The following is a 13,573-nucleotide window of genomic DNA, read 5'->3' as shown; positions in this document are numbered from 1 at the left end:
TAGACCGTGGTAACTGTCAGCTTAAAAAGCAAAATTGCCTGTTAGTTTATCTCCAAATAAGTTTATTCAGGAAGAGCCAAAAGAATTGCTATTTGGGATGTGCATGCTATGGCAAACCATACGCAAATTCAACAAACAAGAAACGGGAGCTGCCTTTATAAAGAAAAAGGGGGAGTAGGGAGGGGCTGTTCTAAATGAAAGTCCATTGAGAGAAAGTAACAGTTCAGGGCAGCAACAGCTTTTCATTGGCTGAGCTGCAGCATTTCTCACTGGCTGAGCTGCGGCATTCCTCATTGGCTGCATTGTGGCATTTCTCATTGGCTGAGCTGCAGTGTTTCTCATTGGCTGAGCTGTGGCATTTCTCATTGGCTGAGCTGCGGCATTTCTCATTGGCTGAGCTGCAGTGTTTCTCATTGGCTGAGCTGTGGCATTTCTCATTGGCTGAGCTGCGGCATTTCTCATTGGCTGAGCTGCAGTGTTTCTCATTGGCTGAGCTGTGGCATTTCTCATTGGCTGAGCTGCGGTGTTTGTCATTGGCTGTGCTGTTACCAGGTGGGCAGAGCAATCTGCCTTCATGAGTAAAGACTTTTACTTCCTGCCCAAGATGCAAGAGTCCATGTCTTCCTGTTTGGTGTGCTAGGGTGTGAGAGCTCCCACTCCAGGCCTTCCTGACTCCAATTTAGTTAAGGTTTCTTTAATTAATTTCCACATAAAGGAATTATGCCAAATGAGACCTGACCATATTCTTGTCGTCATTTTCTTGAAGATCTGAGGCATAGAGAAATCGAGTAACTCATCAAAGTTTACACAGAGCTGGGATTTGAACCAATACAATTGGGTTCCAGAGCCTGAGCAATTAGTCCCCTAGACCATTATGCTACCTTTTCTTTAGTCTCCTTGGGGGAGTGTTTCCAAATTCTAACATCCCTCTGTGATCCTATGTGGGAACCAGAAGCCTTAGTCCCCATCAGACCCCACTGTCCAGGCACTGACCCCCGGGCTGAGCCCATCCTGGGACTCAAGCCCTCTCTCCCTGCCCCATCCAGATACCTGGGAAATGTGGATGCTACCATGTCAATCCTGGATATATCCATGATGACTGGCTTCGCTCCTGACACTGGTGACCTCGACCTGGTATGAAAGTCTTGGACTTGGGGGCTGGGATCAGTGGAAAGGAGCCTGGGGTCTTGAAGGGGCTGGAGGGATGGAGAGGGACCCACAAAGGATTTTCACAAGCCCTGTCCTTTCCCAGCTGAGCCGTGGCGTGGACAGATATATCTCTAAGTATGAGTTGAACAAGGCCTTCTCCAACAAGAACACCCTCATCATCTACCTGGACAAGGTAAGGCTTCCATTGGGATCTTGACCCCTATCTGGCTGGCCTTTCTTTCTCCATTGGCCTTTGTCTGTGGGTCAAACGAGCCCAAGTTAGAGGACAGGATTAGTGCTGCTGAGTGGTAGAGGAAGGGACATATAAAACAAGGTGGCAAATGCAGGTCAACAAGGTGGTCAACCCATGTCAACAAGGTGGTCAACCTAGGCCAATGAGGTAGTCAATTTAAGTCAACAAGGTAGTCAACTCAGGGCAACAAGGTGATCAACCCAGGTCAACAAGATGGTCAACCCAGGTCAACCCACCTTCTATAAGCATCTCACCTTCTGACCACTGATGTTCTAACCTCATTTTCACACTTGCTTCCTCCAACTTATTCTCATCACAGGCTTAAACAACCACTGAAAAGAGCCACTTTGGTTTAAAAAAAAGAAAAGAAAAGAAAAAAGCGCTCAGTGAAGACAAAGAACTCTTCTTGCTACCCAGCCCCAGTATTTCTCTCTTCTTTTACTTTCTCTCCATCTGGCTTTCTCATGTGCTCTTCATCTCTAACATGACTTGGGCTTCCTCCTCTCTTCTGCTTATTTCTTCCCATTCTCCAATCTTCATATCCTCCCTGCCAACTCCTAATACCCCTCGTGCCCCTCACCCCATATTAGTCAACATAAGTAACACTAGCTACTATAATAAAACCTCTAAGAGTATGGGGATCTCAACACAAGAGACTTGTATTTCTCACTCAAGTCCATTTGGTGTGAGAAGTGAGGAAGGAGACTTCTGCTCTAAGCAGTCACTCAAAGATCCATTCTCTTTCTACATCTTGTGGCTCTAGGATCCCTAGCATCTCAGAGTCCTGTTCTGGATACATTCTTTCCAGAAGAAAAGAGGATTGTGCATGAGATCAGTTTTTGAAAAGTTTTTTGTATTTTAATTTTTGTTCTTTTTAAATTTTTATATAATTTCAACCTTACAGAGAAATTTCAGAACAGTATAAGGAAGTTTCATATACCCTTTACCTAAATTCACTATTGACCTCATTTCCTTCCAAATATACATGTCTATCATATATGCATATGTTTCTTTCTTTATTTCCTTCTTTCTCTTTCTTTCTTTCTTCCTTCCTTCCTTCCTTTCTCTTTATTTTCTTCTGGATTTATTGAGACATAATTGGCATATAACATTGTATAAGTTTAGGATGTACAACATAATGATTTTATATATGTATTTATTTGGAAATGATTATGACAATAAGGGTAGTTAACACATCCATCATCTCATATAGTTATAACTTGTGTGTGTGTGTGCATGTGTGTGTGCTGAGAACTTTTAAGATCAACTCTCATCAATTTTCAAATATACCATGCAGTATTGTTAGCTGTGGGATGTTTTTGTGGGCATAGATAGCAGTCCCTTGGCCAGAACTCAATGGCATGGCCACAACAAACTGAAAAGGAGATTGAGCAGACTAATCTAGCCAGGAGCCTTGGAGAAAAAGAAAATGGATTTGTTAAACCGCTTTTTCATCTTTTGGCAAAGATTCCTGCCTGCCCCCATCCTCCCCACCCATTTCCCTCCTTGGTCCCTCCGTTTCTCCACCATTGCCCCAACCCCCACATGTACTCTATGTTGGACTCCCTTCCATGTTGCCCCCACTGACCAACCTCCTACTTCCCCCCAGATCTCCCACACCCAGGAGGACTGTCTGTCCTTCAAAGTTCACCAGTACTTTAATGTGGGGCTTATCCAGCCTGGGATGGTCAAGGTGTACTCCTATTACAACCTGGGTGAGCAGCCAACCTAGGGCCTGGGGTCTGGGGGTCCCAGAGATTGGTGAGTTGGGGGTCTTGGGATCCCAGGGATATATGATTTGGGGGTCTGGGGGGTCCCAGGGTTGGGGACCTGGCATCTCCAGGTTTGAGGGACTGGAGATGGGAATCTGTGCCCCCCAGGTGTGGTCTCTGGGTGGAGGTCCTAGCTCGCTGACCCCTCCCCACCACCTCTGCCCACAGATGAGACTTGCACCCGGTTCTACCACCCAGAGAAGGAGGATGGAATGCTGAGCAAGCTCTGCCAAAAGGACATGTGCCGCTGTGCTGAGGGTGGGTGCACAGGAGCCAGGAAGGGGCAGGCCATGCCCACTGGATCCCCCATCCCCACGGGGGTGACCCACGGGGCCCTGAAAGCCCTCACCCAGTGGACACTCAGAAGGATGGCCCTGGGGCTGCCCACACCCATGGGTGGTGGGCTCTGGACAAGAAGTGGGACTAAGACCACATCCCCCGCTCACCCATTCCGCAGAGAGCTGCTTCATGCACCAGGCGGATGACGAGGTCACCCTGGATGACCGGCTGGACAAGGCCTGTGAGCCAGGAGTTGACTATGGTGAGTGCAGGGCATGGGACACGTGCATGTGTGATGGTGTGTGAGCAATGGTGTGCATGGCTCACCAGTGTGGTTGTGTGTGAGACTGTGTGATGGCGGGTGTGGTCTTGTGTGTGACTGGCTGTGAGTGTCCACAGCTGCATGTGACTGTGTTTCAGGCTGTGGTGGTTGTAACTGGTGTGTATGTATGTTGTGTTGTGAGGGGCCGTGATGGCATGGCGAACTGTCATTATGAGTGGACTAGGTATGTACAAGTGTGTGAGAGAAAGTGGTTGTGAGTGGATGTGGTTGTGTGCCTGGTTGTGTGTGCGACTGTGAGGCTGTGGTTGTGGGCAGCCACGATTGTGTGAGATGGTGGTTGCAGGTGACAGTGGGTGTGAGTAGCTGTTGCATGTATGACTGTAGTTATGGATGGCTATAATTGTATTCATGGCTATGTGTGTGACTATGAGGTTGTAGCTGTACATAGCCACATTTGTATGGGATTGTTGATAGGAGTAGCTGTAGGAATGCATATGACTATAGTTGTGGGCAGCTATACTTGTGTGCATGGTTGTGTGTGTGGCTATAAGACTGTAGTTGCATATAGCCATGGTTATATGAGACGGTGGTTGTGACTTACAGTGGATGTGATTAGCTGTGATTGTGTATATGACTGTCACTATGGGCAGCTGTCATTGCGTGTGTGGTTGTTATGGGACTTTGAGGTTATAGTTGTGTTTAGCCATGATTGTGTGTGTGTGACTCTAGGACTGTAGGTGTGTATTACTATGGTTGTATGAGACAGTTGTTGTGGGCGACAGTGGATATGAGTAGCTGTTATGTATATGAGCGTACTTGTGAGTGGCTGTAGTGATGTGCATGGTTGTTTGTGACACTGTACTTGTGCACAGCCATGGTTATATGAGACAGTGATTGTGGGTGACAGTGGACAGTTGTTGCATTTATGACTGTAGTTATGGATAGCTGTAATTGTGTTCATGGCTATGTGTGTGGCTGTGAAGTTGTTGCTGTACATAGCCACTGTGTGAAATTGTGGATGGGAGTAGCTATAGTAATGCAGATGACTATAGTTGTGGGTGGCTGTACTTGTATGCATGGTCGTGTGTGACACTATATTTGAGCATAGTCATGGTTATGTGAAATGGTGATTGTGGGTGATAGTGGATAGGAGTAGCTTTTGTGTCTATGACTGTAGTTGTGGGTGGCTGTAACTGAGTGTGTGGTTGTGTGTGTGACTGCGACTGTAGCTGTGCATAGCCATGGTTGTATGACACCAGCTGTTGATGACTGGATATGAGTAGCTCTTAGGCATATGACTGTAGTTGTTGGTGGCTGTAATTATGTGCATGGCTGTGAGTGTGACTTTGTGTGAGATGCTGGTTGTGAGTGACTGTGATTGCATGTGATGTGTGTGGCTGTGTGTGAGATGGTGCTCGTGAGTGACAGAGGATGTGAGGAGCTGTCCTTGTGTACATGACTAGTTGTGGGCAGCTGTAATTGTGTGCATGGCTGTGTATGACTGTGTGAGATGGTGGTTGTATGACTGTATGTGGCTGGGTGTGTTACTGGGGGACTGTAGCATGACTAGCTGTGATCCTGCATGGATCTGCCTGGGGGGAGCCATGCACCTAGGTGTGCATGCAGGTGAGGATGCCCCATGGTCACCCCTGCCCCAGACCCACACTGTCCTCCTTCCCCCACAGTGTATAAGACCAGACTTCTCCGGAAGGAGCTGTCAGATGACTTTGATGATTACATAATGGTCATCGAGCAGATCATCAAATCAGGTCAGCCCTGTGCTCTGTCTTCTGTCTTCCTGCCTCCCCCTCCCCCATTTCCCTCCATCCCACCAGCTCAGCTTCCCTCTCCGTCCCCTCCAGGCTCCGATGAGGTGCAGGTTGGACAGGAGCGCAGGTTCATCAGCCACATCAAGTGCAGAGAAGCCCTGAAGCTGGAGAAGGACAAAAAATACCTCATATGGGGCGTCTCCTCCGACCTGTGGGGAGAGAAACCCAAGTGAGTGCTGGCCCTGTGCATGCGCATGGTCACCCCCTCCTGCCCTTCCTCTGGCCCCTCCTGACCTGTCATCCTTCCCCAGCATCAGCTACATCATTGGGAAGGACACCTGGGTGGAGCTGTGGCCTGAGGCTGATGAATGCCAAGACGAGCAGTATGAGAAACAGTGCCAGGACCTTGGCAGCTTCTCCGAGAACATGGTCGTCTTTGGCTGCCCCAATTGAGCCCCCATCTTGGTCCCCCCAATAAAGCTTCAGTTATATTTCACGTGTCTCCCAAAGTCTGGAGGTCTTTGAGAGAGGGAAAGAGGCAGCTGTGATCCCAAGCTGCCTCACCTACAGCTCAGCGCCATCCCACCTGAACCTCACTTGCTTGCACTTCAGTCTCTCCTGTCATTCACCTGCAAGTTCACTGGCTTCTCCACCCAAAGAGCACGGGCCTGCGGCACCTGCATCTAGCCTGAAGTGCACCTGCTGCTTCTCCTGCGTCTCACCTGCACCTCAGCTCCATCCTTACCTGAATTCTCATTTGTATTCTCACCTGCATCCTCACTAGCAGCTCACTGCCCCTTCAACTGAGTTCTCACTATTTGCTTACCAGCCTCCTTACGGCCTCATCATCTGAATTCTTACCAATATTCTCATCTGAATCTTTACTCTCTCACCTGCACCCTCACCTGTCACCTATCTGCATTTTTTCTGCATCCTCACCTGGCCCCCCACCTACATCTTTATCTGTAAACTTACCTGTATCTTTCCCATTCTTACCTATTCTTACCTGTCTGTCCATCTGTATCCTCATCTGTATTTTCTCTGCATCCTCCTCTGGGTCCTCACCTGCATCTTTGCCTACATCCTTCTCTGGATCTCTTCTTGTCCTCTTACCAGCATCCTTACCTACACTCTCACCTGCATATTTACCTGCCTTCTCATGGGCACCTTCCCCTGCACCTTTACCTGTGTCTTCACCAGCCTCATAACCCTACAGTCATCCTCTGCCTTCTCACCCTCTTCCTCACCTGCATCCTTACCTGCCTCCTCACCTGTTCTCACCTCCATCCCATTTTCCCCTTATCTGCAGCTCTCACTCCATTTCCTATCTTACCTGCATTCCAGTTGCCCTCCTGTAGGCTTGCCCCACTCTCCCGTTCACTACCTCCTAGATGAGCCCGAACAGACTCAATGCTTCTGTAGGATAATGTGGGGCATCTGTGCTCAGGAGGGGGCGGTAAGAGGCAGGCAGGGCGATATTTCTGTCTGGAGCTCCGAGTGAGCTAGCAAAGGGAAGGCATGAGTCAGCAGTCAAAGAGGGAGTGTGGGGGCTGTTGCGGTCACAGCATCACCAGAGCTGCGTGGGGAGCGGTGGCAGCCACAGGCGAGGGGGGGCCACTGGCTGCCAAGGGGGACTGGGGCCCCAGGCGCATCTTCTACCTACACCTCTAGTCCCTTGAGGACTGTTCAGGGTGGGATCCAGGCTCCCAGCTCTGGATCGGGTCATCTCGTGCAAACGCCCTGAGCCTACAAGTCACTCCTCTACAGCCCCCTTCTCCTAGGACCCCCAGGTCCTGGAAACCCCCACCTCCCAAATCCAGGAATATGGGGGAAATAGAGTCGCAGCCTACCTCCACTCCCTCCAGCCCTCAATTGCCAGGATTGCCAGAGACCCCTGTCTAGGGGGGACTCAACAAGCCTCATCTCTCACCAGGTGTCTCAGGTGACATCTTCCAGGCCCCTTGCCCTCCTCTACATCCATCTTCTCATTTCTTTTCTTGCTTATTCCCCCTTTCTCCTGCCCTGGGATTCATTTTCTTCATTTCTTTAACACACGTCATGGTGTTTTGTTTGAGGGCCTGTGGTTCTAGGCTGTGAACAGCACCGACAGGATCTCATGAAACTTACATTCTACAGACAGCATGGAGTTGATTTCACACAGTGAGGATGTCCAAAAAGAGTGGAGAACAGGGTGATGTAAGAAAGGCAGCCTGTGATGGGGCCACAAGTTAGGGTCATTTAGATTGAGTGATGGTTCATTTCATGTATCAACTTGGTTAGGATATGACTAGTTGTTCAGTCAAGCACCAGCCTCAATGTTGCTCTGAAGGTATTTTTTTAGGGAGATTCACACTTATGTTCATTTGACTTTAAAAGCCAGTTACCCTTGATAATGTGGGTGAGCCTGATCCAATGAGTCAAGGGTTAAAGAGAAAACATTAAATTTCTTGGGGAAGAAAGAATTCAAGATGGTGGCACAGAAATTTTGCCTCAGTTTCTAGCCTTCAGACTCAAGACTGCCACATCAATTCTTAACTGAATCTCCAGCCTACCTGCTCATCCTGTGGTTTTTTCATGTGCCAAGCTGCACAACTTCATGAGGCAATTCCCTAAAATAAGAATCCGTGTTTGTGCGTGTCTCTCTGTCTACCTATCTCAGATAGATAGATAGATAGATAGATAGATAGATAGATAGATAGATAGATAGATGATATGATGGCTGAATGGATGATTGGATGGATGGATGGGTGGATGGATGGATAGATGGATGGATGGATGGATGGATGGTTGGATGATGGATGGATGGGTGGGTGAATGGATGGAGATATATTGTTGGTTCTGTTTCTCTGGCAAATTCTGCTTAATACAGGTGGTCAGGGAAGGCTCTTGTGAGGAGGGGGCTTCTTGAGTCAAGACATAGATGACAAAACAGGAGCCAGCCGTGGGGGATCTGAGAAAGACTGTTCCAGGCAGAGGGAACAGTAAGTGCAAAGGCCCCTAGACACCTGGGGCAAAGTGAGCAAGAGCATGAGGGCTTCAAGATAGTGACGACCACTTAGAGTCTATTCTAAGATCAGGGGACAGCAAAAATTTTCTGCAAAGGGCCAGATAGTAAATATTTTAGACTTTGAGGAGCAAGAGGTGAAATCAAGGATATTATGAAGGTATCTATAAAACAAGAGAGGAAATGTCTGCCCTGCCAGGCCCTGTTCTCTTGGGACGGGCCATCTGGGGTGGTGGGCTTGCTTTGCTCCTGGCTGCTGGAGATATTCTCTGGAGGAAGAATGATCAATCTGAGGCTTGGAGGTCCAGGCAGGAGGAGGGGGTGAGGGCCAACCCCCAAGGGCATTTCTTCTGTCTGCTCCAGTGACACCCAGCCCCCAACCAACCTCCTCCTCCCTGTCTCACCTGGATTAGGCAGCCAGAGGCAAGAGGACATGGTGAGTCATCAACCCCCATGATGAGATTCATCCACTCAGTTCCTGGCAGTTACCAACAGAGGAGACTCCAACATGTACATGTGGGGGCACTATGATAGCACAGGCTGTGGACAATGGTGAGGTGTTGGATGATGGCAAAGGAGGCAGACCCTGGGAGCAGAGTGGGGAGCAGGAGGCAGAAGAGGATGCCCTAGCTGATCTTGGAAGGTCACTAAAGTCTTCCCACCCCTGCCCTACCCTTTCTGCTTTCCCTTCAACCCTCCCTTAAAGAGCCAAGACACTGAAACCTCAACCCATAGGTATTTCCCCAACCTGGTTGCAGCAAGAACTTGAGGTCACCCCACTTTTGCGGGCCAGCCAGGCTCTAGGTGTCCATGCTAGTCCCACTAATGTTCTTCTCTCTCCAGCCACAGTTCAGATAGGAGGATCTCAATCCAGCCCAAGGTGTGCCTCTGTCAAGACCAGGTCCACTAGTGGCCCTACCACATCCTGCCCACCGCCCCTCAAGTCTGAGCTTGGAAACTGAGGATGGGCTGTCCTTGGGGCGCCAGGCCCAGACCTTTTCCCGGCTCCTGTATAGCTTACACTTGCACCTGCCCATTTCCCAGTACCATCCATAAAGGCCCAATCAGGTTTAATTGTCTGCACAGACCCTGGGGTTCTAACTCATCACCTCCCCCCGGATACTCGGGCCCTGGGGCTTGGGAGTCTGTCCACACCTTATTAATCCCTTTGAGGCACTGGGATGAAAGGGCAGTGATCCCAGCAGCTCCCACCCTCATCTTCTTCTGCCTTGGTACTTTCTCTGTGGCTACAGAGGTGACAGATGCCCTGCTGGGGCTGGGGGCCCATGGGCTCCCAGGGATGTGTTAGGCTCAGAGCTTCCAGGCTCCTGGTACACAGACTAGGGAGCCCAGGAGGAAAGCTCCCTGGAGCCCACACTGGGACGGATGGCTCTGCAGGGCCCTGGCCCCACCTGCTGGTGGGTCTTGAGCTACCAAACCTCGAGTTGCAAAGTGTGCTGCACAGGTCGGGGAATCAGATCCAGTCTGGTGCTCAGCCTGGGATTACCACCTCAACCCCGGTCCCAAGCTGAAACTGGAATTCGGATTCATCCCTGGGTGACACCATGGTTCAGATGTGTAAACTGAAAAAGCAAATTCGCCTGTTATTTGTTCTCAAAATGAGTTTATTCAAGAACAGCCAAAAGAATTGCAATTCTGGACGTGCATGCTATGGGAAACCATAGGCAAATCCAGAAAACAAAGGAGAGAAGCTGTTTTTATAGAGAAAAGGGAGGAGTAGGGAGGAGCTATTCTAAAGGAAAGTCCATTCAGGGAAAGTAACAGTTCAGGGCAGCAATGGCTTCTCATTGGCTGAGCTGCAGAGTTTCTCATTCACTGGGCTACGGAGTTTCTCATTGGCTGAGCTGTAGTGCTTTTCATTGGCTGAGCTGTGGCATTTCTCATTGGCTGAGCTGCAGCATTTCTCATTGGCTGAGCTGCGGCATTTCTCATTGGCTGAGCTGCGGCATTTCTCATTGGCTGAACTGTGGCATTTCTCATTGGCTGAGCTGTGGCATTTCTCATTGGCTGAGCTGTGGCATTTCTCATTGGCTGGGCTGTGGCATTTCTCATTGGCTGGGCTGTGGCATTTCTCATTGGCTGAGCTGTGGCATTTCTCATTGGCTGAACTGTAGCATTTCTCATTGGCTGAGCTGTTGCTGGATGGGGGGAGAAATGTTCCTTCAGTAGTAAAATCCTTTTACTTCCTGTCCAAGATGCAAGCTTATGTCTCTTCCTGTTTTGTGTAAATGACGACTTGTGATAGGGCCTGAGAGCTCCCCCTACAAGCCTTCCCAACTCCAATTTAGTTAAGATTTCTGTTATTAATGCCCACATTTCTCCCTTTTGATCAAGATCTTTGTCCAAAAGCATCCCTGCTCAACAGTCAGGTTCTCTGCATGTAGTGGTCTTGTCCTTTGGCACCAGGAATGACGTCTGCTGGTTGCAGTGTCCCATGTTGAGGAGAAAGTGCTTAGCAGTTGGAAACCATTTAGGCCACATTTGAGTCACAAGGAAGCTTAGGAGGGAGGACTCCCAGGCATTTCCCGTATAAAGTCTATATTTCTCCAAGATCATAGGCATTGGAGGTCATTTCTAATTGTCGAGCTAACATCACCTTCTCAGGTACTCCATTTTTACAGAGGCTTGACAGGCAATAGGTGCAGAACTTTACAATAAGTCCATAGAGTAAGACTAAGAACACTATAATAAGCCCAGTTTGCAGGATGGGTCTAAGCCAGGAGCAAAGACCTGAAGGTAACCAGCTGAATAAATAAAAAAGACAGTGGATTGTCAGGTGCAATTTGTTGTAGCCAATGTGTTTGCTCTCTAATTGTAGGTAATTGAGTTTCTACTTCCCAGAGGCATTTATCAATGTGCAACAAGAGGTGTTTGACACTGCACAGACATGTCCTTGCTCAGCAAGCAGATAATTAGGTGCTTTATAATTCTCCAAAACTACCTTGGTCAATGAGTTAAGTGCCATTCACTGAGAAGAAATTGCTTTGGCTATGGAGTCAGCCAGCTCTTCTAAGGTCATGGAGAGATTCCTGATCATTTGTTCATTGGGGCTCACTACAATCCCCAGGAAGAAAGCTCTTCCCATGGAGGCAAACCCAGAGTCGCATACACCTCCTGGGAGTTCTCATTTAGAGCAACTATGGAGATTCAATGGGAGAGACACACAAGAGGTCTCTGGCTATGAAGAGAGAATAGGACAGTGAATATGGCAAGGGCACACTGTCCCTGTATTCCCAAGCTGTCAAGGCAATGAGTTGCTCAAACATAACAGCCATTAGTGAAACCTCCATAGATGAAGATATAACCAAGTGGTGTACATAAGACCCCACAGAAGTGTTATCATCTATAGACTTATTCATTGGCATAGAGGCATTAGCATTATATAACCAAGGCTCAGATACTATGTTGCTAAATACTGAGAGGTTGCCTAAATATATGAGCATGTTAAGAAATATACAGCATCATGGGAGAGTGAGCTCTCCCCTTAGACTCCCCTCCCAAGATACAATAAAAGGACATTCATATACCAACAGAGGGCATTCATACATCACAAAAGACGTCTGAGAGCCCCACACAGCCTTACGTCTGGAGGTGGAGGTGCTGGACGTCCAAGAAGAAGTGAGAGGAGATCTCCTCTCCCTCCCCCAATGGCAGCAACCCGGAGCTCCAGTCTGCAAGCTCTGAGAGGAGAGGCGGGAGAGGCGGCCCTCTGTGAGAACAGCTTTGCTCTCCAAGCTCCCTCACGGCCCATGGGAAAGCCCCACGCAGATGTGACTAAGACAGAGCAGAGGTGTCTTCAGCAAGCCAGCACCCCAGCAGAGCAGATGGTGAGGGTAGAGTGAGAACATCCCCAGGATCATGCAGGTGAAGGAAGAACCCCTCCCGCCATCCAGCGCTCCAGCGCAGCCTGTTGGCCAGAGCGCCCACACAGATAGAAAAGCAGCAGCTGCGAGCAAGCACTGCACATTGCAGTGGGCTCAGAATACACAGTTCTTGACCCCGACCCAGCAGGGGCAGGTAGAAGCCGCAAGCTGTGGCCAGATATTATCACTATGCGGAGGTACAAATCTATGCCGTCAAACAGTGTGAAACAATATATTAAATCTCCAGACCAGAGGAAAATGACAAGCACCCAGAAATCAATCCTGAAGGCACAGAAATTTGTAATCTAAATGACAGAGAATTCAAAATAACTATCATTTAAAAACTCAAGGAGTTACAAGAAAATACAGACAGTTCAATGAAATCATGGACTTCTTCACAAAAGAGATTGAAACTATAAAGAAGAATGAATCTGAAACGTTGGAGATGAAAAACACAATGGATGAGATAAAGAAAAAAATCTAGACTCCCTGAATAATAGGGCTGATATTATGGAGGAGTGAATCAATAGTTTGGAGGGGCAAAATATAGAAATGCTTCAGATGGAGGGGCAGAGAACTAAGACTAAAAGAAGTGAAGAAATTCTCTGAGAAATAGCCGACTCAGCTTGGAAATGCAACATAAGGATTATAATTATTCAAGAAGAAGAAGAGAAGGAGAATGGAGAAAAAGCTTGTTCAAAGAAATAATAGCAGAGAACTTCCCAAACCTGGGGAAAGAGCTGGGAATGCAAGTAAAAGAAGCCAATAGATCTCCTAACTGTATCAATGTAAAAAGACTTTCTCCAAGGCTTATAGTAGTAAAGTGGGCAAAAGTCAATGACAAAGAAACAATACTAAGGGCAGCAAGGCAGAAGAAAATAACTTACAAAGGAACCCCTATCAGGCTTTCAGTGGATTTCTCAGCAGAAACTTTACAGGCTAGGAGAGAGTGGAATGATATATTCAAACTTCTGAAAGAGAAAAACTTTCAGCCAAGAATACTCTATCCAGTGAAAAGATCCTTCAGATACTATGGAGAAATAAAAACTTTCCCCAACAAAAAAAAACTAAAGGAATTCATTGCCACAAGACCCCTGCCCCCCTGGACAAGAAATGCTCAAGAAGGCCCTCATACCTGAAAAAAAAAGAAAGGGGTTACAAAGCCATGAGCAAGGACATA

General features: G+C 48.1%; 1 protein-coding gene across 1 annotated transcript in view; it reads left to right on the top strand.

Annotated features, from left to right (window-relative positions):
• Positions 1-6,001, top strand: part of LOC103540378 (complement C3) — a 31,792-nt gene extending 25,791 nt beyond the window's left edge. The window contains exons 34-41 of the mRNA XM_070622760.1: positions 1,047-1,134; positions 1,253-1,342; positions 3,012-3,117; positions 3,343-3,432; positions 3,632-3,715; positions 5,422-5,505; positions 5,599-5,734; positions 5,817-6,001. Of these exons, the coding sequence (XP_070478861.1) occupies positions 1,047-1,134; positions 1,253-1,342; positions 3,012-3,117; positions 3,343-3,432; positions 3,632-3,715; positions 5,422-5,505; positions 5,599-5,734; positions 5,817-5,958 (820 nt within the window). The 3' untranslated portion in view covers positions 5,959-6,001. The remainder of the gene's footprint in view (positions 1-1,046; positions 1,135-1,252; positions 1,343-3,011; positions 3,118-3,342; positions 3,433-3,631; positions 3,716-5,421; positions 5,506-5,598; positions 5,735-5,816) is intronic.
• Positions 6,002-13,573: the final 7,572 nt, after the last annotated feature.

The sequence above is a fragment of the Equus przewalskii genome, chromosome 6 (genome assembly GCF_037783145.1).
Source record: "Equus przewalskii isolate Varuska chromosome 6, EquPr2, whole genome shotgun sequence".
Classification (NCBI taxonomy): Eukaryota; Metazoa; Chordata; class Mammalia; order Perissodactyla; family Equidae; genus Equus; species Equus przewalskii.
This window is presented reverse-complemented; position numbering and strand designations above follow the sequence as displayed.